This window comes from Phoenix dactylifera, unplaced genomic scaffold (assembly GCF_009389715.1).
Source record: "Phoenix dactylifera cultivar Barhee BC4 unplaced genomic scaffold, palm_55x_up_171113_PBpolish2nd_filt_p 000097F, whole genome shotgun sequence".
Taxonomy (NCBI): Eukaryota; Viridiplantae; Streptophyta; class Magnoliopsida; order Arecales; family Arecaceae; genus Phoenix; species Phoenix dactylifera.
Window position 1 is genome coordinate 1,370,241 of NW_024067681.1, and position 22,968 is coordinate 1,393,208.

The following is a 22,968-nucleotide window of genomic DNA, read 5'->3' on the forward strand; positions in this document are numbered from 1 at the left end:
ACCTTTAGTGTAATTACCATATTGCCCTTGAAATTTTCTCATACACCCCCCTTCCTCCTCCTCCGTTTCGTTTTGAAAAGAAAAAAAAAAAACACCCCTCAAACCCCCCTTAAACCCCTCCTCCCCCGTTCCCCCTTCTCCCTCTCGTCGCCGGCATTCTCCCGATCTCCGACCACCTCGCCGGCTTCTCCCGGAACCACCTCGCCGGCTTCTCCCGAAATTTTTTTTTTCACGGTTCGTGCTCCGTTCGGCACTGGATCGCCGAACAAAAGGCTTCTGTTCGGCTGAACAGTGCCGAACAGAAGCCTTCTGTTCGGCAACCCTCAACCGAACAGATCTGTTCGGCTGCACAGTGCCGAACAGAAGGCTTCTGTCCGGCACTGTTCAGCCGAACAGAAGCCTTTTGTTCGGCGATCCAGTGCCGAACGGAGCACGAACCGTGAAAAAAAAAATTTCGGGAGAAGCCGGCGAGGTGGTTCCGGGAGAAGCCGGCGAGGTGGTCGGAGATCGGGAGAATGCCGGCGACGAGAGGGAGAAGGGGGAACGGGGGGGTTTTGGGCGTTGGTGAGGTGTTTTGGAGGGGAAGAGCGGGGTGGGGGGGGGGGGGGGTTTGGGGGGTGTAGAGAGCAATTTAGGTGAGGGGGTGGGGAGGGTGGGGGGTAATTTAGGAATTTTTAATTTTTTAGGGGTGTCCTTAGCAAATGGGGGGGTGTAGAGAGTATTTAATTTTTTTTTAATTTTGGGGGGTGTCCTGAGCAATAGGGGGGGTGTATATAGAACCACCCCAAAGTGGGGGAGGCTTATTTGGTGAAGGGTCCAAAGAGCATCGACCAAGCTAGGGCAATGGAGCATGATGGAATTGGACGAGAAGAGGCTAACATGCCAAGAGGTTTCTGATAATCAAATCCTATGGATTCGATTTCATCCACCCAGAAATACAAAGACGTATAAAGCTATTGTGCCTTCCCAAACTTAGAAGAAGAAATATTCTTGCCTAAATTAGTACAATATATAAATAATTAAAGTTATTTCAACTATATAAAATATAAGTAGAAATAATAACCAAATTTATAATAATTTTAAAGGACCTCAAACTTTAATAACATGTACGGTTGAAATAAATTAGACAGATCAAACATCAATATATCCAAAATTTATGTCTATTCTTCTTGGATGAATATGTGTTTGAATTTGGATATTAATCAAATATTACTTGTATTTGTATTTGTTTTAGATCGATTCAGGCATGTTTCAAATATTGACAAATATGGATACTTTATGGATATAAACCATATACTAAAATTTTGTGGTCAAAATATTATTTCATGAGTATATAAATCTCCCACCTTTGTTGTTATTTCAAAGAGCTACATAATCATATAGAAAGTTGATAAAGATATAATTGCATCCATTTACTCATATTTTTAGTGAATGCTAATAACTGTTACTTTGATTATTAAGGATATAATCCACCAAATCAAAAATGATATTGTATAGGAAGCATAATATGTTATTATTATCACTTATTTATCTTTTGAATTGAAGACAGCTATATCAAACTGAATAAATTTGCAAACTCAGCTTGATACCAGATTTTTTTTAAATGTAGATAAGGATTGGATATTGATGGCCACGCCCCAATAGAATATATTTGATCTATAAGAAAAAATTGAGATTGGTTTTGCATCAAATAAATTGATTGATTTGCTCGTTATAGGATAAGATGAGCTTGGAGCTTAGGGATGGCAATCATGCCAGGTCGGGTCAGATACAGATTAGGGCAGACAATCCCAAACTTGAAATTGACTTGTATATTAAATAGGACAGGATTTCAAACCTAAACGTATAATAATCAAATAACCTGATAGACTCTCCTAACTTGTTTAACAGCTTGACTAGGCACACAAGGCTAGCAAGCACGACGGTGGACTTGGATAATGGGGCCATGCCAACCATGGATGGTTGAAGCTGCTTAGCCATTGTTAGCAAGGCTATTCAAGTAATTATCTGGAATTCGCCCCTCAAACAAAAGAAAAGTGATCCATTGCTCTTAGAACATGGTAAGGAAAAAAAAAACTAAGATCTCGAACCTAATCCATTCGTCCATCAAGGAATAAATCTTTTAGCTCATGCGAATGAGAGCGATGCGAAAAGAAAGGATGGAATCAAAATCCAAAGAGACCAATCGACCTTAGTTGCCACAACTGATGAGAGGAGATGGTGGGAAATAGTTTCACTACCAGAAAACACGCGTATAGTGACGGGAAATTAGTGACGGACCGTTATCAGTTACTATTTGTGACGGCTTAGTGACCGACAGAAATTTGGTCACCGTGGTGTAAACTTAGTGACCGTTTAGTGACAGACCGGTTACAGAATGCGCGGGTGGGATGGGCGCCAAACCTTAGTGACCATCATAGTGACGGGGTATCTGTCAGCAATATGATAACCAAAATTGCAACCAGACAGTGACAAATGTAGCCGTCACAAATATAGTAACCCTAGTATTTATAAATTTTTAAAAGATTATTTTTGGCAGTAACAGATTATTGACAAAAATTTCTGTCACCAAATTTAATTTTTAATTCCAAAAATATTAAAAATATTATTTTTGAGTAAACCTAAATTAAAAGAAAAGATAAAAGGAGGAATATCCAAAATGAAACTAAGTGTGCCCGCCGTTCCGCCCAAATTTCTTCGATAATCCAAATTCCAATCGCTCTCTATAAAACTCAAATTTCTTCTTCTCATTTTAAAATCTCATGGTGTCGGCCATGACCCATTTGCACCCCTATTGCAAGTTTCCTGCTTTATAAAATTTTTTTACCATGCTTTATAGTTCAAAAATATTTTTGCCTTGCAAGTCCCGTCCAATCAGCCTTATAAATAAAAAATAATTTGATATGAAATTTGGCTTGCAAACCGATTTAGCCCAAATCAGCCTTAGATATACAATTTGGCTTGCAAACCAACTTAACAAAAACCCTAACCTTTTCCTTCCCTTCCCTTCCCCTCCCTCGCTGAGAGCAGCCGCCGAACCCCCCCCCCCCCCCCCCCCGCCCCCACTCCCTCGCCCCCCCGGTTCGGGACCCCAGCCTGGCGCATTACCGCCCCTGTAAACCTTCATCGGCGGGGAGAAATCACCACCATCCGCTGCAAAGCCGGTCGTCTCGACGCCCTTCGCATCCCCTCGTTCCGAACCCGCAGCCCGCTCAGACTCCCGCGGTAAGAACCTAACCCCCCCCTCCTCCCTCCTCTTCTATGGCCATCTGGCGATTAGGTTTAGGGTTTTCTCTGATCCAGTTATCCAAGTTCTTCAGGCCGCCGTTGCCCTCTTCTTCTCATTCTTCGATCCGATCCAAACCAACCGGGCGTTTGATCCCTTGATTTCTCGAGTTCTTCCCCACTCCCTCGCCCCCCCGGTTCGGGACCCCAACCTGGCGCATTACCGCCCCTGTAAACCTTCATCGGCGGGGAGAAATCACCACCATCCGCTGCAAAGCCGGTCGTCTCGACGCCCTTCGCATCCCCTCGTTCCGAACCCGCAGCCCGCTCAGACTCCCGCGGTAAGAACCTAACCCCCCCCCCCCCCCCCCCCCCCTCCTCCCTCCTCTTCTATGGCCATCTGGCGATTAGGTTTAGGGTTTTCTCTGATTTATCCAAGTTCTTCAGGCCGCCGTTGCCCTCTTCTTCTCATTCTTCGATCCCACTGCCATTTGTATGTTGATTAAACATATGTTTCCCGAGAGGAGGGATTTTTCATCCCTTCTCTTTTTTGGTTTTGGTATGTATGTATGTAGGTGTTCTTCTGGTTAGTAAATGCATCTATTTGTTACTCTGCTGATAGAATTAGAATTTTCAAAATTTTAATTGCTACTTTGATTTATGTTCTCCTTGTTGTCCATTTGCAGTCCAACTTGCTTGAGTGGAGAGACTTGTCTAAAATAAGCTCTGTTTAAAAAAATCTTAAACCCATATGCCAGCTCTGTTGTAATTTCATATGAAAATAAGCTCATGTATTTTAGATCTTTGATGGTTTCTTTTGCCAGCTCTGTTGTAAATTTAAAATAAGCTCTGTTGAAAAATAAGCTGTTGAAATTTTGAGGGTTGATGGGTTGGGATTATGTAAAGTTCATGGATTTTAATTTTTTCGTCATGTTATTCATTTTTACAATCATTGTTCATCTGCAAGGAATAATGGAAAGTGGTGGAAAGTGGTGTTGCTTCATGGTTGTGAGTTATTTCCAGTGTGCAATCAAGAAGCTGGTCAAAAAGCTTGCTAAGAAGTACCATGCTTTCCTAGCATCAGAGGCGATCATGTATATTCACATTTGTTCTATGTGAAGCAGATAGTATTCCATATGTAAATTTGGATGATTTGACTTGTATTCCTTGTCTTTGTAAAGATTAAATGCTTTTTGAATATTGCTGGTATTAGATGAATGAACAGATAACTTGTAAAGGTTAATTCCTTATGTTCAGCTTTTTGTAAAGATTGAATGCCTTCTTAATGTCAATGATGCTGGGACAAGATTGAATGACTTATTTTTGTCATGCTTATGATAACTTCTCATCTTCATAAATATCATACCAGTTTTTGTTTCTTTTACATTTTTTACGATCTTGCCTTTCGTGTTTTTAATGGTTCGGTTTTTCTTATGTTGTTTTCTTTTTTTATCATCTCTCTAATATTTTCTAGGCTTTCTTATGTTGTTTTATTTTTTTGATTTTTAGAGGAACTATGTCAGTTGTTGAATATAAGAGCTGAGTTCTGTGATGGAGTTAAAGGGTTCCTTGAGTTTGCATTTACTCAGTTAGAGTATTGTAGTGGTGATAAGATTAGATGCCCTTGTATAAGATGTGACAACCAGAAATTTCTTAACCGTGATACGGTCAATGTTCATCTGTTGAGAAAGGGGTTTACACCGGGATATTCAACATGGTTTGCACATGGGGAGTTACTTGGTGCAGTTGCTCCTGTAAGTACAAGTGCAGTAGAAGCATCCACATCAATGGATGTTGGTTGTGAACATGGTCAGCAATATAGAACCATGGTGATGGAAGCTATGGGTCCAGAAGAGGAACTTCATTTGAGAAGTGCATTTGAAGTTAATCATGAGGAAGAACCAAACAAGGATGCTGCAGATTTTTATTCTTTGTTGAAAGATGCAGAAGTACCTTTGTGGGAAGGGTGTAAAAAACACTCTAAGTTATCTGCTATTAGTCAATTATTAAATTGCAAGTCTGAATTTAATATGAGTATATCTTGCTATGATCGAATCATGAAAATAGTGAAGAATATGTTGCCGGAAAGTGAGAAGCTGCCCTCTGATTTCTATCAATCAAAGAAGATGCTTCGGAAGTTGGGGTTGGAGTATACAAGTATTGATGTTTGTGAGAATAATTGTATGCTATTCTATAAGGAAACAGAGAATTTAATTGAGTGTACTATTTGTGGTCATCCTCGTTATAAACTCAGAAGAAATGATGGTGGTGGTAGAAGAAAAGATGTTCCTTATAGAAGGTTGCGATATCTTCCAATAACACCAAGACTTCAGAGGCTTTTTATGTCAAGCAGAACGGCTGAACTCATGTCATGGCATGTGAAGGGAGGTGATTCAGATGAGATGGTGCATCCTGCTTGTGGGGAGGCTTGGAAGCACTTTGACCGCATTCATCCATCCTTTTCTACCGAGCCTCGTAATGTTAGACTTGGGTTATGTACGGATGGATTTAACCCCTTTAGCCAATCAGCTCGTCCTTATTCTTGTTGGCCAGTTTTCGTAACAGTTTACAATCTTCCACCATCAATATGTATGAAACGACCCTACATTTTTCTAAGTTTAGTCATTTCTGGACCTAAGAGCCCTGGCAAAAGTATTGATGTCTTGCTTAGGCCTTTGATTGATGAACTTAAAATATTATGGGAAGTAGGGGTCACCACTTATGACATCTTTAGAAAAGAGAATTTTCAAATGAAGGCAGTTTTATTATGGACTATCAATGATTTTCCTGCATATGGCATGCTTTCAGGATGGAGTACGCATGGAAAGTTGGCCTGCCCGTATTGTATGGAGAACTCAAAAACATTTACACTACAACATGGTGGGAAGACTTCTTTTTTTGACTGCCATCGTCAATTCTTGCCCATGGACCATGCATACAGATACCAAGTTGATAGTTTCTTCAATGGTAGAATAGAGACAGACCCCCCACCTCGTCGACTGTCTGGTGAGGAGTTGAAAAATAGGATCTCTGCTTTGCCTAATATAACTTTTGGTTTGAAAGCTCCTAAGCACACCATTCCTGGATTCGGTAAAGATCATAATTGGGTGAAAAGGAGCATATTTTGGGAGTTGCCCTATTGGCATACACTACTTATTCGACATAATTTAGATGTCATGCATATTGTTCGGAATGTGTTTCTCAATATATTTTACACTTGTATGGATGTAAAAGGGAAGACTAAAGATAATGTGAAAGCAAGGCAAGATTTGGAGTTGTATTGCAAGCGTCCTAAGTTGAGGATTCAATTTGTTAATGGAAAGCTAGTTAAGCCTCCAGCTTCCTATGTATTGTCCAAAGACCAAGCAATGGAGGTCTGCGAGTGGGTGAAAGGGTTAAGACTGCCTGATGGATATGCTTCAAACATATCGAAGTGTGTTAACCTGGATGATTATAAGTTTTACGGGTTAAAAAGTCACGATTGTCATGTTTTCATGCTGAGATTGCTTCCAATTGCATTCCGTGAAGTATTGCCAGCACCAGTGTGGGATGCATTGACAGAATTAAGCTGTTACTTTAGAGATTTATGCAGCACAACTTTGCGTGTCCAAGATATGGAGGTTCTTGAGAAAAATATTGTGGTAACTCTCTGCAAACTTGAGAAGATATTCCCTCCTGCATTTTTTGACTCAATGGAGCACTTACCTGTTCATCTAGCTTATGAAGCTAAGGTTGGGGGGCCCGTGCAGTACAGATGGATGTACCCCTTTGAAAGGTAACAATTTCTGTAAATCCATTAATATAGTTTCTTTGTATTCATTAAATTTGAGAAATTAACATATTAATCTTATTTATAGGCTTATGCATGATATAAAGCAGAAGGTAAAGAATCGAGCATCGATTGAAGGTTCTATTGTCGAGGCTTACATCATAGAAGAAATATCAACTTTCTGTTCGCATTATTTTGAGCCTTCTATACAAACAAGGTTAAATCAAGTTCCCCGTAATGAAGATGAAGGGGAGTTTGATCTCGTGGATCGTCTATCCATTTTTACTCATCAAGGTCGACCTTTTGGAAAACCTTCTGCAAGGCATTTGACTACTCAGGAGTTTAATGCTGCTGAGTTATATGTTCTTCTTAATTGTGTGGAGGTTCAACCTTTTGGAAAGTAAGTTACACAAGTACTTAATTATAATCATGCTTAAAAATGCATATGGAGTACAATATATGTGATTATAGCTTTTGTCTTGTAGGTATTTTGATGATTATATCCGGCAATCTTGTCCAAATATAAGCCAAATTGATTTGGAAAGACGACGCGAAATGGAGTTTCCGGCTTGGTTTAGATCATATGTGAGCTGTAAATTCATAAATATAATAATAAATTAGACTTTCACTTGATTTATTCTTACGATATTATTTTTATCATGCTAGGTTAATGACAGTAAAAATCATGTTGATGGGCGCTTAAAGGACCTATCATATGGCCCTGGGAATAAAGTTAAATGTTATAAAGGCTACTTTGTGAATGGGTACAGATTTCACACCAAAGAATATGGAAAGGATAAAAGAACCTTCAACAGTGGTGTGTGCATTAAGGGAAGCAGTTACAATGACTTTGAGAGTGACTATTATGGGATGTTGGTTGACATTATCGAGTTAGACTATTTTGGGATTGGTAATAAAGTAGTGTTATTCAAATGTGACTGGTATGACAGAGATAAGGGTATGAAAGTGCATCCTCAACATGGCCTCGTTGAGATCAATTACAAACTAAGACTTCCAACCAATGATCCGTTTGTATTAGCTCAACAAGCACATCAGGTGTTCTATACTGGTTACCCAGGTAAGAAGAAGAATCGAAGATTGTGGTGGGCAGTAATTAAGACAAAAGCTAGAGGTAGGTTCCTTCCTAGTGGGACAGAAGAAAATTTTTCTGATTTTTATCAAGAAGAAAACTACAGGATTCCTACCCCAATCTCGATGACAGATGAGCTTGATGACCCAGACATTTTGGTTGGTGTTAATAGAGATGCAGAAGATATTGATGCAGCAGAAATTGAGTTGACAACTAACCAAATGGAAGAGGATCTTGAGGATGAAGAAGAAGATTTTGAAGATGAACAAACTGAGGAAGAGGAGCATGAGGCTGAGGAAGATTAAAATACAACATGCATATTTATGAATGCTAATATAACTAATTTTAGACTTATAAATTATAGTTGTGCAGACATGAGAAAGAGCAAAGAGAAAGCAACAGGTCCACTGATTGTTCTTTACTTTGATTGAATTTGTTGACATTTACATTGTGAAATAACTATAACTTTTTATTGTTGTGCAGTTATGGCCAAGAAAAAAGGGAAAGCAATAGGTAATGGAAAAGCAGCTTTAATACTGGCTGCTACTCAAGTTCCTCCTCAACCTCCTAGGTTGCCTGAGCGTGTCGAGGAATTTCATGATGATGATGATTACATTCCTGATGGGGACATGATTGAAGAGTTGGATGCAAATGAAGAAATAAATGATGAAGAAATGAATGGTGCAGTGCAAAATCATGAGGATACAATGAATGAGGATCAGATGAATGATGAACTTGGAATTGATCCAAGACAGAGCAATGGCCCAGAACCAACCCTTAAAGCCCCTGTTGATGCAAATGGAAAAGTGATTGTTAGGTGCAAAAGAGGAATGTATGAAAATATCACTTTCTTATATCACTAATTTGAATTTATGTGTTTGTTGCATTTAAAGTATTTAATTTATTTTCTAATGAATATTTTTTAAATTGCAGGTTTCTTGATTATGAGGTCAGTCACAAAGCTGTTGCTATCATGCGCCAATTTTTTAATGGTCCGTGGTTGTCATGGAGGGAGGTCCCTACACATGCTAAAGTTGGAATGTGGAACAAATTTGAGGTGATGTAATTAATTTATATTTCTTATCATTAACTTTTGCCCTTAACAAATAGTAAGTCTGATTACTTGCGATCTATATATTGTTAGGAGATACACACAATTCTTCCAGGACAATTGCATCATGTGCATGAAGTTTGGAACAAGCATTGTCAGCGACGATTGACAACCTCATTAGGGAAGGTCAGAAGCCAAAAGCTTCTGGAAGCAAAAGGAGATTTAAACAAAGCCCGTGATAAACCCCCTAATTGGATCTCTAGAGAAAATTGGAATAAGCTAATTGATATTTGGATCTCTCCAAAATGGAAGAAGAAATCAGAAGCCAACAAAAATAATAGAAACACCATGAAGAACGGTAGCATCTCTAAACACTGTGGAGGATCAATCACATTTGTGAATCATGACGAACGATTGGTACATATCTTTATTCAATTAGATTTCTATAATAATTTTTATATTATTGTTCAGTCATCTTAAATTAGCCCATTATATGTTAATGAATTTTTTCTTTTCTCTTTTGTAGAAATTAAAGTTAGGCAGGGAGCCAACAATAGTTGAATCTTTTAATCGGACGCATAAGACAAAGCAAGGCATGGGAGGATATGTAGATAAGAGAAGTGAAGCTGTCATGGTAAGTATAATTTTTTTATGATTCATAAATATTATTGAACTTGCTCATGTTTATCTCTTGTTTGATCCACCATAATGTTTTTCTCTTCTTTTAAATCAACTGGCAGGCAAAGTATTCAGCTGAATACTCCAAAAAATATGGTGATGCCTCCACCTCAGATGCTCCTCCACGTGATTATGACTTGTGGTTTGAGGCAACTGGTGTCCCAACTCATGGCCATGTCTATGGCTTTAGTCCCCTAGAGGATCTCACTGGAATTATTGGGCAATCATCATCTGCTTCCACCTCTACAAGTCAAGCTCCAGAGCTGTACACTCATGAAGACCTTCTACGTATTCTTGAGCAGGAAAAGAAAAAATGGCAAGAGGAGGTTCTTCAAAAGATGAGAGAAGAGATTGGCTTTGGACCAAGGCATGCAGATCGGGGGAGTAATGGTGATTCTGGTTCTGCTGATCATGCTTCATTATAATTGTTTTTGCCTTAGATGATAGGTCTTTGCATTCCTAGGAGGAATGAAATCTCTGTTGATCTTTATGACATATTTTTAGACTTTGATTTTGATGGATTCAGGACATGTTGATGCCAATTTTGAATGACATTTAAAATGACTTTTGCGTAATGTTGAATGCCTTTGCTATTAATGATATTATTGTTATTATTATTATGTGCCAATCAATGTACCAAATGTACCAGGTTATTAGATTGTGATCGGTGACCAAATTTTGGTTACTAAATTGTTTACCAACTATTGTGACGAGCAGTCATAAACTTAGTGACAGGATTTTGGTCAATAAAAATTGATTTTGCTCAGCGCGTTTGTAACCAATTAGTGACCGTAAACTTATCACTAGGTCAGTGACGGGATTAATGACAAATGTAGTGACAAAATGTGTGACCATGTCTGTGACGACTAAATCTGTCACTAAAGGTCGTGACAGATTAGTGACCAAACTTGTGACCGCATTCTGTGACAAAATCAGTGACCAAGTTGCCTTCGTCACTAACTCCGCAACTGGATAGTGACGGGAAATACATAATTTCTTAAATATTTAATTCTTGAATTTGTAACGGCTTAGTGACGGCGGTTCTGTCACGGAGGTTAGTGACGGGAATCGCCGCCGTCACGGAGAATTTAGCGACGCGTGTTTTTGCAACGAAGTCAGTGACGGGAGCTCCGGTCACAAATTCCATATTAGTAACCGGAAACACGGTATAGTGACGGGAATCTCCGTCACTATACGCGTGTTTTCTGGTAGTGTTTTGTACTTATGGTACGTACTAGTTGAAAGGCCCTGGATCCTAGCGATATTGTTGGTCGCAGAACACCAGCTCCTTATATCATTGGCCATGGACAACGGAGAACACATCGGAGGAGGGTGCGGCGGTCAGAGTCGCACAAGATAAGAAGGGAAGATGGGAAGGAGACGGAGAGAAAGAAGAGCAAAGAATAAAAGGGTGCTCTTAAAACTCTCTAAAAGAGGTAAGTGGCATTTAAAGCAGTAAGTGGATGCGATACAAATGGGTTAAGCCAACTTGATCCAATTATTAAATGAGTTAAGAGTCCGAAATTCAAATCCAATCCATCTAATAAGTAGATTAAACTAGGTGCAGATCGACCTTTTTTAAATTCGAATCTATTTAGTTCGAATCCAATCTATTTATTGCTGGTCATATATATGTGAATTGGAATGATGGGTCAGATTTGTTGAAAAAAGAAGAATAAGAGAAGAGAATTATATTTTTGCCTATCTATTACAATGTACTAGAGTAGCCTTTACATAGAGTAGGAGGCTGATGAAGTTTGGTAAGGCCGACTAAGTTGGGCATAATCAATCAATCAATGGATTCTAACATGATTGATGGATCAAATCACTTTTTGCCGCTTTTAGCTACCTATCAGGCCCATACATGGGTTGATAATTAATCCGTTAACAACCCTATTAGTAACTGTAGTATTTTTCCTTTTTCTTTACCATTTTAATGTCAACTAACATATCGATATTGTGAATTATTTCTCCAATAAGTATATTGACTAACCCTGCAAAAAACTGCAATCCACATTTTAGGCTCCTACACCATTGCTTCGCCTTCACCTGCCATAGCGGCAAACTATATTCTAATATTGTGTATTGTATATTATGTACTGATTGTGATGAACACGATGTTTTAGAAACTGTGTATCAATTTATTTAGAAGTATGTACTAGCTTGCTAGATGACTAATTTGCTTGATGTGTACTATTTGGCTAGTAGTGTGTACTGATAAAATATATGCTGAAGGTATGTATTGGATCACTGCTTAGTGTACATCAAAGAGGCTTATAATATGTACTAGAAAGTCGATGAATACATCTCACCTGGCTATGCAATATGTATTGGTGAATATGATATTCTAAAAATTATATATAAATTTGTTTGGATATATGTAGAGTCATTAGATAACTAATTTATTAAGTGCGTATCATTTGATTATATATTGTATACTAATAAACATCATGTTTTAGAAACTGTATATCAATTTATCTAAAATTGTATATTAATTTGTTAGATAATTAAATTATTTCGTATATATCACCTGACTATGTAGTACATGTATATATAAAGTATATTATAAAAATAAAAATTATTATATTTGTTTTAATAGTATGACTCACGGTTTCATTAGTAAAAAAAAAATTGGCTTTTAGATTTTTACTTTGGAATGTTTCCCATGAGAAACATGATAAAATAAAAGGCACATCCTTTTTCTTTTTTTTCTCCTGGTCCCATTTCTTTCCAAAAATACACCTAAACAAAACTCAAAAATCTCATCTCATATTGTACTCTCATTTTGCTTCAGTTGTCTTTGCGCCATTGACTTGTGCCTCGAATGAAGTATGGAGGGTACTTAGGAGCTGTTGGAAGTAGAGCTGTTGGAAGTAGAGTTGTCTGAAGTAGAGCTGTTATAAAAATCTGTTTGCTGTTTGGTAACTACATTCGTAAAGTGTTGTGGTACTTTGTTTTGTGTTTGGTAAACAAACTGAAAAAGTACTTTTGTATGGCAAAATTACCATAAAGTATATTGCATAGTGTTATACAACAGAACATAATAAAACATAACATATATCAATACATAAATATACGATATAGTATAATATTATTGTAATATAAAATAATATTATTATAATATAGCATAATAGTAATATAATTATTAGAGTAAATTAATATTTGGTAATATAACATAATATTAAATTATTTTACATAACATATTAATGTATTATGATATAATGTAATATATATTATATTTATAGAATAATACAAAAATAAAGGTATAAAATATTATAATTATTAGTATAAATTTATTTTCCATAATATAACATTATATTAAATTATTTAAAATAACATATTAATATATTATGATATAACGTATTATAATATTATATTTATAGTATAATACAATAATAAAGGTATAAAATATTTTAATTATTAGTGTAAATTAATTTTTTATCCTCCGAATGACCATTTATCTCTCTAATAATTTTTCTAGCTAGGTGATAAAATTGATTAAATGATTACTAGATGTTTAGACGAGAATCACATAGATGAAGAATTATTTAGCATATTCTACGTGCGTACTTTAATAAGGCTTGGAATACACTTCATATAGCCTGGCACATAGTTACGTCTTCGTGGCACACAGTTTAGCCTTTCTGACACATAGTTACGTCTTTCTGGTATATAGTTAAGTAATTTTCGTATACAGTTACATAAGGATTGAACACAATTAATCTAGCATGGTATACACATAATATATCTTAGCACATAGTTAATCAAGGCTTGCACATAGTTAATATCCATCCTCTCTAACTTTACCTTATTCATACTTTTTTACATTGTTAACGTAGTAGCAACAAAAATACAACAAACATTCATGTTTGGTCAAATACAAAACAAAACAACATTTGGAATTGCACTGCACTCAGAAGTCAACGAGCTATAAGTTGAGAAGCAATATAATCATGCAGAATATCCATCTCACGGTACCCAATATTTGGCTTTGCTCTGCACTCAGTTCTTCCTTTGGTTCATTAATCTCTAAACAATCAGAAGCGTACAGAGAGAGGATCTCTCTCTATAACACAGAGAGATCCTCTCTCTGTAACAGAGGGAGATCTCGCGGTCACCCGGGGACCGTGAGATCAGTAAGGGGAGGCACCGTGGACCGCGGTACTGCGGTCCACGGTGTCGCGGCTAGAGCATGGACTGCGGCTCTCTCTGTAACAGAGGATCGCGGTCACCCGTGGACCGCGAGAGGGGAGGCATCGTGGACCGCGGTGCTGCGGTCCACGATGTCGCAGCTAGAGCCTGGACCGCGATGCCGCGGTCCTGGTGCTCTTCTTCGCGGTCTACGCTCGAGGAGGACCACAGCGCGCGAGGTCGATGATTAAAAAAAAATAATAGATTGATTTTGGAAGGTACGGAGAAGGAATAAAAATTTTTTTTCTTCTAAAATGTGGTTCAAGAGATGCATACAAAAATAGAAAAGAAAAATATCTTTTCTACGGAAGGAAGTCTGACGGTTAGGGTTCTTTGTTCCAGTAGATTTTTAGATTTATAAAGGAACAAATTATGTAATTATTATATTTTAATATGGGCATTTTTGTCAAAAATACAGCTTTCCAATAATGCTGAAAACAGGAAAAGCTTCAAATTAAAGCTTCCCCCAAAAGTTGTTTTCAACTTTCCGTAAAAGCTAAAATAGCTTTTCAAAAAATTTATCAAATATTATTTTTTATTTACAAATATTTTTGGGGATCAGAAAGTATTTTTTGACGTTACAAAAGCTTTCCAGTCATTTTCTTCAGTGACTTTCTGAGGTATGGTTCCAATAAATAAATAACAACGAGCCGGCTGCCTCCGCTCCGTCTCGCGTATTCCACGCCTGGCAGAGGCTGGCTTTGGCTCCATAACCCATCTCTGCGCCGACCAATCCTTCTCTCTCTTACCTTTCCTCCGATTTCCACCCTCCTCGGTCCTCGCTCTCCCTCTCTCTCATGGCTCAAGAAGAAGGCCCTCTCCGAGTGTACATCCTTCCCTTCATATGCCCCGGCCACATGATCCCCCTCCTCGACTTGGCCACCCTCCTGGCCCTCCGCGGCGTCGCCGTCACCATCATCACCACCCCAGCCAACGAGCCCCTTGTCCTCCCCACCCTCCACCGCTCCGCCTCCCTTCCCCACCCCATCCGTCTCCTCCTCCTCCCCTTCCCCTCCTCCGTCCACCACCTCCTCCCCCAGGACGGCCAAGAAAACCTCGCCTCCATCTCCTCCTCCAGCTTCCATGGCCTCTATGACGCGACCTTCGCTCTCCACCTCCCCCTTCTTGACCTCCTCCGCCCCAGCCCCCCTGATGCCCTCATCTCCGACTCCATCTTCTCATGGTCCGCCGATGTTGCCCGAGAACTCGGCATACCTCGCCTCGTCTTCCATGGCCCCGGCCTCTTCGCTCTCACAGTCCACGACACCATCCACCTCCATTCTCCCCACCTCAGCGTCTCATCCGATTCCGAACCCTTCCTCGTCCCCGGCCTCCCACACCGCGTGGAGCTTACCAAGTCCGAGCTCCCGGAGCCCTTCCTCGTTCCGCAGTCACTTGACACGAAGAGAGATGCCGAGAAGAACAGCTTCGGCATCATCGTCAACACCTTCTTCGATCTCGAGCCAGAATATGCTGAGATCTACATGAAAGAACCGGGCCGAAGAACATGGCTAATCGGCCCGGTGTCCGTCGTTCACAAGGACAAGAACGACCTGAGCAACCGAGGTCGGGATCCCGACGCGGATCCCGCCCGGTTGCTAAGCTGGCTGGACGCAAAGCCAGCCAGCTCCGTGTTATACGTCTGCTTCGGAAGCCTCTGCGAGTTTGGTGATGATCAATTGAATGAGATCGGCGCCGGCCTCGAGGCTTCCGGCCACCCATTCATATGGGTGGTGAGGAGGAATCTGGGTGAGAGCTTCTCACCACGAATTGAAGAGATCAAGAGGAGGGTGGGGATAAGGGGAATAATAGTCCATGGATGGGCTCCGCAGGTGGCGGTACTGGGCCACCCAGCGGTCGGAGGATTCATGACTCATTGCGGGTGGAACTCGACGCTGGAGGCGGTGTGTGCAGGGGTGGCGATGGTTGCATGGCCGCTGTTCTACGAGCAGTACATAAATCAGAGGCTAATCACGGATGTGCTCAAGATCGGGGTGAGGGTGCCGGGGGTGGGAGGGAACATGTTGCTAATGGGATGGAAGAATGATGTAGTGAAGGCGGAGGAGGTCGCGAGGGCGCTGGAGAGGGTGATGGGGAAAGGGGAGGAGGCGGAGGGGATGCGGAGGAGGGCGAGAGAGTTTGGAAAGAAGGCGAGCGCGGCGATGGAGGAAGGGGGGTCATCGCATGGGGACTTGGACCGGCTGATAGATGAGCTGATGGCATGCCGGGAGGACAAGGGGAAGAAGCCAGAGGTAGTCTCTAGTGATGTTTGATTGGCGAATCTTTTACAGGTATGATGTTCCTAATTGCAATTCCTCAAAGAGTCCTGAGTTCTTAGTGAACCATAGGTTTTTTGAAAATAACATAGAGTGCAATGTTATGTACTGTTTTTTCATCAAAAAAAGTTGGAAGTCTTAGGACCCCTAGTTATTGTTGACGGTTCTGTAGTCCATCATTCTTATTGGTTATAAGTGACTTTATTTATATGCTAATAAATAATGCTGCTACATTTTGGATGATCTGGTGGCTTGAAATTTGAATAGAAATAACAGGTTGTGGTAAAAATAAAATGGTGTACTGTTGCCACTGCTTCCAGCTTGTTGATGCACTCCTACAAATTTGTTAGAAATCCACTAATTAACAAAAGGAGATATTGTTGCAAGCCTGATTTCCTTGCTGATGCGAATTAGGGTTTAGATTGTATTAAAAAAATGATTGATCTTTCTTTACTGACATCGACCGATTAGATCGCACTCTGACCTCTTTCTTTCATCTATTTGCATGGATCTCAAAATGCCTATTATGCGATCTAACAATTGATGTTGTGAAAAGAAAGATCAGCCAATCTTTGGAAAGATACAACTTGAATCTTGAGAATCATGATCTATCATATTTTTTTAAAAAAATCCTGCCAGACTGTGTGATAATAATTTAATATTAGTTTTTAAGATAATCATCATAAAAAATTCCTTTTGGTATGGTTTATTTTAATGCTACGGCAGACAGGACATGTAGCACGTGCTATTAATCAAGTGAGAATCATTTAATATTGTAGCTCGTGGAAAAAAAATTAAAAGATAATATGGAAAACGTTTAGACGAGATCCAACCACAAACAGCATCATTCTTTGTCAACGGTAGAGGATTAAGGTGAGAAACAAATACGTCCCACTCATCTCCCCTTTCCCTTCCTGTTCCTCTTTCATCTTGTCGGCTGCACCAACATGATAGTATTACGCGTTACTCCACTCTTTGGATCTTGTTCTACTATGGGATCATTATGAATCTTATAGATAATCCTTGTAGATTTTCTTGCATGCATCAAACACATATCTATAACACCTATTGAGCTATGCATAGTTGTTTACACCACATCTAGATTGATGAAGTGATCTATAGACTAATCAGCAACAGGATTCGGAAGCTCATTCAGTCGCAACAGTAAACCTTCAAAAAGAATATTTACAGACTAAAGTACTAGGCCAATAAGCTAAAGTTACACTTAGACAGTAGGCCAAGTTGTACATAGCAAGGTGACATATATGGCTAACAAGCTAACTACTACTGAAAGAATGCCAATCTCTGACCAAATATCAAAGAAGCGGGCCGAAACACTAAGGATCGAATGCAGGCCGTTAAATAAAGGGCGCCTGCTAAAATAACAAGGGATGTAGGCAAATGCTCCAAGAGTGTAGCCTGAAACACCAAGAAATATAATTGATACACCAAAGATACAAGCCAATATAGCAATGGTACAGATTGAAATACCAAAGGTGCAGGTGAAAATACCAAGAGTGCATGCAGAAGCATCAGGGTATAGATCAAGTAACTAGAGTATGAAATGAGAGAAAAGAGAACTATTGGCCTAGAAAGAAACCTTCAATGGAATGATCTCGTGGGGGTTGGAGAGTTAACAGGAGTATGAACCTTTAACTGTTAATTGGCTAGTTAACAGTTACCATTATTAAGAATATGGAGAAATGATAGCACACCCACAATATAGGAGTAGTGGAATGGAGGTAATTATCATGCATCACGATAATGCTCCAAGTGGCACAAATCAACAAGAACAAGTATTAATAATGCGTATTGGCACCTATTTTACGATTATAAAGAATGTGGGGAAAGTGGGAGCACTGCCCAAAATATAAAAAAGAAAGGATGGTAATTGCCATGCATTATACTAGTGGCTCATGCATTTTATGATCACAGTGAACGCTGTACATGCGCGGGCCCATTGACGTGCCAATCATTGCATGGGCGTTTGCGCATGGGCAAATGGTGTTGGAAAAATTTAAATGCACACCGGCCCGAGATTCGGCCGCATGCATGTTTGAATTTTGTAAAACGCCCATTAGGACGTTCGCGAAATCATCTTGGGCGCATACGCAAAAAGATAAAAAAAAACTTCTCTAAACATCTCTATAAATATTTCTCTATAAAAATTTAAAAAAATACCAAAAAAATTTTGAAAAAAAGTTTTCCTCTTAGCCACTTCTGATTTTTATTTTACAATTCTATTTAGTTTATTTTATTCTTTTTATTTCGTTCTTCGCTGGATCTGCAAGTCCGATCGAATTCGATTTAGCTTCTTCCGAGACATACCGAAAAAGAAATTTAGGGTCGTCGTATCTTTAAAAAGGATTGTCGCGAGATCCGTATGTGAAGGTAAACACTTCTTTAGGATAGTGTCTACGCGTTTCGACCTGCCTTCAATCGGACTATGTCCTCTTACTTTTGTTTTAAATTTAATATTAGTGGATCTGGAGGATTTGCAATTTTATGATTTGAATTGATTAAATGAACAGATTTATTTTGTGCTAGAATATTTTTTTTGTGATAAAATAGATTCATTTTGATACCGAATATAATATATATATATATATTATTATTTTTTCAAGAATTTCTATTAATTGCAATTATTAGATTTATTTGCTTAGTTAGGGAATATATTGCCAACAATCCAAAGAAGTATTTATTTATTTTTTTATTAGTAATATATAATTCAGTAAATTATTCTAAAAAGATAATAATTTGTTTAACCTCCAAGAGGTTTATCATACCTCCATTTGGACTCCTTAAGGAGTAATTTCTAGATCCCATTCAAATGAAAAATTTGGAAATTGGTTAATGTATAATAATTAATTCATTGAATTGACTTATTAGATTTCAATCAATTATTTTAATAAGATAATAAATCATATAATTTATTGAATTGACATTTTAGATCTTAACTACAATAATTGATTTGCTACCATAAAATTAGTAATCAATTATTCTAATAAGGTAATAAATCATATAATTCATTGAATTGATAATTTAGATCTCAATTACAATAATTGATTTGCTACCATAAAATTAGTAATCAATTATTCTAATAGCATAATAAATTTTATAAGTCATTAAATTGATATTTTAGATTTCAATTACAATAATTGATTTTGTCAGGATCAAGCGCTACCATTACACCAAAACTCGCAGGTGTTAGTGAAGGCGCCAAGAGGCAGGAGTTTCCTTGCTAGCTTATTAGAATAACTCTTAATGAGTTATAAAATATCAATTTAATGACTTATAAGATTAATCTGGACTTATAGAATCGGTAGGATGAGTTTGTTTGTATAATTCTTAATGAGTCCGAGACTCAAGAGGCAAGAGATTCTTTGCTAGTTTCCTTTTTAGGACTTACCTATATGTGCAGTCATGAGGCCGCGATTATGAAAAATGGGCGATTTTCTAAAAAGTACGTGACAGATATCTGCGCATGGCCATATTAACGCAACCCGCTTAGAACCCAGATCGGGCTATATTATGTATGTGTGCTGTTGATTTAATCTGAGCCATAGACCGAGGTTTAAGGTTAAGACCACCTTGGCTTCACATATGTAATCAATTGTTACTAAGTAAAGGTTCAAACCGAAAGGTACCTACACCTATTACATAATATAAGATATCCAGCATTTTGTTTTAATTTTAAAATTATTTAAAAATTAATTTTTGTGGGAGATTGTTGGAAAAATTTAAATATGCATGCGGCCCAAGATTCGGCCACGTGCATGTTTGAATTTTGCGAAACGCCCGTTGGGGCGTGTCCGCGAAATCACCGCGGGCGTGTCCGCGCTTATGCGGACACGCCTGCAAAAAGCCCCTCTAAACACCCTTATAAATACTCCTTGATTTCATCTCTTTCGGGACACGAAAAATTAGAGAAAAATACCAAAAAAAATTTGAAAAAAATTTTTTCCTCTTAGCCACTTCTGATTTTTATTTTTACAATTTTATTCAATTTATTTTATTTTTTTATTTCGTTCTTTACTAGATCTGCAAGTCCGATCGGATTCGATTTAGTTTTTCCAAGACGTACCGAAGAAGAAGTTTAGGGTCGTCGTATCTTTGAGGAGGATTGCCGGGAGACCCGTACGTAGGGGCAAACACTTCTTTAGGACAACGTCTACGCGCTTCGACCTGCTTTCAATTAGCTATTTTCTCTTACTTTTATTTTAAATTTAATATTAGTGGAGCTGGAGGATTTGCAATTTAATGATTTGAATTTATTAAATGAATATATTTATTTTGTGCTAGAATTGATTTTTTTATGATAAAATAGATTTATTTTGTTACCGAATAATATATATATATATATATATATATATATATATATATATATATATATATATATATATATATATATATATATATATATATATATATATATATATATATATATATATATATATATATATATATATATATATATATATATATTTTTAAGAATTGCAATTATTAGATTTATTTACTTAGTTAGGTAATATATTGGTAACAAATAGTGCATGTGTAATTGGCGTGGCAACACACCAAGCACAGCGCATGAGATTAAGTTGAGCTTTAGGGATTTAAACACAGCAAAGGTGTGGTAACAGGCATCCCTAACCAAAGCATCAACTCTCTACAAAGCCTCTCTCTAATCTTCTTGAAGAGCCTCCTGACCGCTATTACATCTTTCTCATCAGATACCAATGATAGCCCAGCATGCAGTTTGAAGCCAAAAGCATCTATTCCATCATAAGAGAAATCACAGAATCCTTTCATTGAAAAGACTTGTCGCGCTCTCGAAACTCGACAAACGCTGCACACCTGTACGGCAGACTATACAAATATTCAAGGCTACAGATCATATCAAAGTAATAACAAATTTATTTAATCAATAATTTATTTAATTTATACTGACAATAATTACAATGCAACATATGCTAATATAAATGTTAATAACTGCAAGAATTTTCGGAATCTAGCGCATCCTCTAAGTCCCAAGCGATCATATATCTATGCATCTGAATGTAAAAACAGAGACATATAGTAATGAGCTATATTAACCCAGTAAGCAGCATAATACCCCAGAGTGGGGTCAAAGCATGCTAGATATTTAATTAAAACATAAAATAATGACTGAAAAATAAATCATCAATAAATATTTTTTAAAAAATATATTATTATTTTCATAAAAAAAACTTTGATACCAGAATCCCAACATCAATAGGTTATAGCCACGTAAGCCAGTGGCATGGGTTGCATAAAGCGCCAAAAACTACTATTATTAACCATCGGTGGCAATGGTATCCAAATAACACTATTCTAATCACCAATAGTACGGTGTTGAAACTAGTTTCTCATAGATTATAAGTCGATAAGGCCAACAAATAATCTTCATTGGCGGTGAGCTTCTTTTCATCACAATATTTCTGTTAATTTTTTCTATTATTTATTAAATTCCACCGCATACCATGGGTTACTTGATGGTAAACGATACAGGTGTGATTGCTGGCCCACCCAATTACAATATGTTGAGATAACTAGAACACCACTGCCCTTGCGTCAATTTGGATCCTAGGCAATTATCTTCAGGTCATATGCTCGTGATAAACCCGAATAATTAACCACCCAACTATATTAATTAGAGTCTTCTGAGCCTATTCTTTCTATTAAAACACAAAAATTTAGCAACCCAACCTCTCAAATCACAGTAGAGTTCCGTAATTTTTTTTATTTGAAAGAAAAGATAAGTTCCTTAACAAAATAAAATATGAAAATATGGCGGAAGATTGCCGTTTATCCTTTCCATACATCTTTGGAACAGTAAGAGCGAGGACAATCTTATGGAAAAAGTGAATAATAAATAAATAAATAAATAAATAATAAGCATTCAATATTGAAGAGAACAGGGAGTGACCGTTTTTGGTTTCTTTAAATATATATACTTGTATAAATATATACCTACATATGATTATGTATATAAGCAACTGCATGCACATGTGTGCATTACAGTTTCCTCCATGAAAATTGATTTGGCACGTAGTTTGTGAATGGTTTTATTCAAGGTAGCATTTAAGAAAAGTTGTCTTGTAATATCATTGTTAAAGATTATTTGGTATATTTGTTAATTATATTCACAATGAAGTTAACATACTTCTTCTATGAACTAGTGAAATGTACATGTCCAAATAATCCATTCATTACAAGTCTTCTTGAATCAATCAAATGTTGAGAAATCATTTTTGCGGGGAAAACCCAAGTCATGCCTCCTCAGAGGCGCTCGACCAAAGAGCGCCGACCAGAGAGGCGCTCGACCAAGAAGCGCCGACCAAGAGAAGCAACCCCGCCACAGGACACTCCGCTAAGCAACCGGCTCGGCTCGGCACCCGTGCCGGGCCCGTGCCTTAGCCAAATATCCAATCTCCACCTAATCCTCTAAAGGATCTGATAACTAAATACATGACTCCACTGCAATCTGCCACCATCCCTAAGTCATCAAGGCACGTGATCTCCGCAGGCATTCGGCACGCCCTATCATTAATGCATGAGACCCCCTCAGGCCTCCGATGCACTCGGTCATTAAATGAACACGGCTCAAGATGATCTCCGGATCACTGAACCATCAAAGCGTATGGCTCTTCCTGACCACCGGTTCACT

The 22,968-nt window shown here is 38.1% G+C and overlaps 3 protein-coding genes across 3 annotated transcripts; all 3 read left to right on the forward strand.

The window, feature by feature from the left end:
* The first annotated feature begins 843 nt into the window (after positions 1 to 843).
* LOC120104771 lies at positions 844 to 8,389 on the forward strand. The gene is made up of 5 exons (XM_039116526.1): positions 844 to 889; positions 4,735 to 7,000; positions 7,083 to 7,394; positions 7,480 to 7,579; positions 7,661 to 8,389. The coding sequence occupies exons 1-5, from the start codon at positions 844 to 846 to the stop codon at positions 8,387 to 8,389; spliced, it is 3,453 nt and encodes a 1,150-aa protein (XP_038972454.1).
* LOC120104765 lies at positions 7,829 to 9,704 on the forward strand. Its single transcript, XM_039116515.1, has 3 exons — positions 7,829 to 8,916; positions 9,018 to 9,141; positions 9,229 to 9,704. Exons 1-3 carry the CDS (start codon positions 8,570 to 8,572, stop codon positions 9,613 to 9,615), a joined length of 858 nt encoding a protein of 285 aa, XP_038972443.1. The 5' UTR covers positions 7,829 to 8,569; the 3' UTR covers positions 9,616 to 9,704.
* Positions 9,705 to 14,432: 4,728 nt separating this feature from the next.
* Positions 14,433 to 16,520, forward strand: LOC103704956 (scopoletin glucosyltransferase-like). The gene has a single exon (XM_017842226.2). It carries the CDS (start codon positions 14,802 to 14,804, stop codon positions 16,275 to 16,277), a length of 1,476 nt encoding a protein of 491 aa, XP_017697715.2. The 5' UTR covers positions 14,433 to 14,801; the 3' UTR covers positions 16,278 to 16,520.
* Positions 16,521 to 22,968: the final 6,448 nt, after the last annotated feature.

Excerpts from the sequence above, each read along its gene's own strand:
- LOC120104771 (XM_039116526.1), top strand. The coding sequence starts at position 844 with ATGGAGCATGATGGAATTGGACGAGAAGAGGCTAACATGCCAAGAG. Across the intron at positions 7,001-7,082 it reads TGGATGTACCCCTTTGAAAG|GCTTATGCATGATATAAAGC; the intron begins GTAACAATTTCT and ends TCTTATTTATAG. Across the intron at positions 7,395-7,479 it reads GAGGTTCAACCTTTTGGAAA|GTATTTTGATGATTATATCC; the intron begins GTAAGTTACACA and ends TTTGTCTTGTAG.
- LOC120104765 (XM_039116515.1), top strand. The coding sequence starts at position 8,570 with ATGGCCAAGAAAAAAGGGAAAGCAATAGGTAATGGAAAAGCAGCTTTA. Across the intron at positions 8,917-9,017 it reads GTTAGGTGCAAAAGAGGAAT|GTTTCTTGATTATGAGGTCA; the intron begins GTATGAAAATAT and ends TTTAAATTGCAG. Across the intron at positions 9,142-9,228 it reads GAATGTGGAACAAATTTGAG|GAGATACACACAATTCTTCC; the intron begins GTGATGTAATTA and ends ATATATTGTTAG.
- LOC103704956 (XM_017842226.2), top strand. The coding sequence starts at position 14,802 with ATGGCTCAAGAAGAAGGCCCTCTCCGAGTGTACATCCTTCCCTTCATA.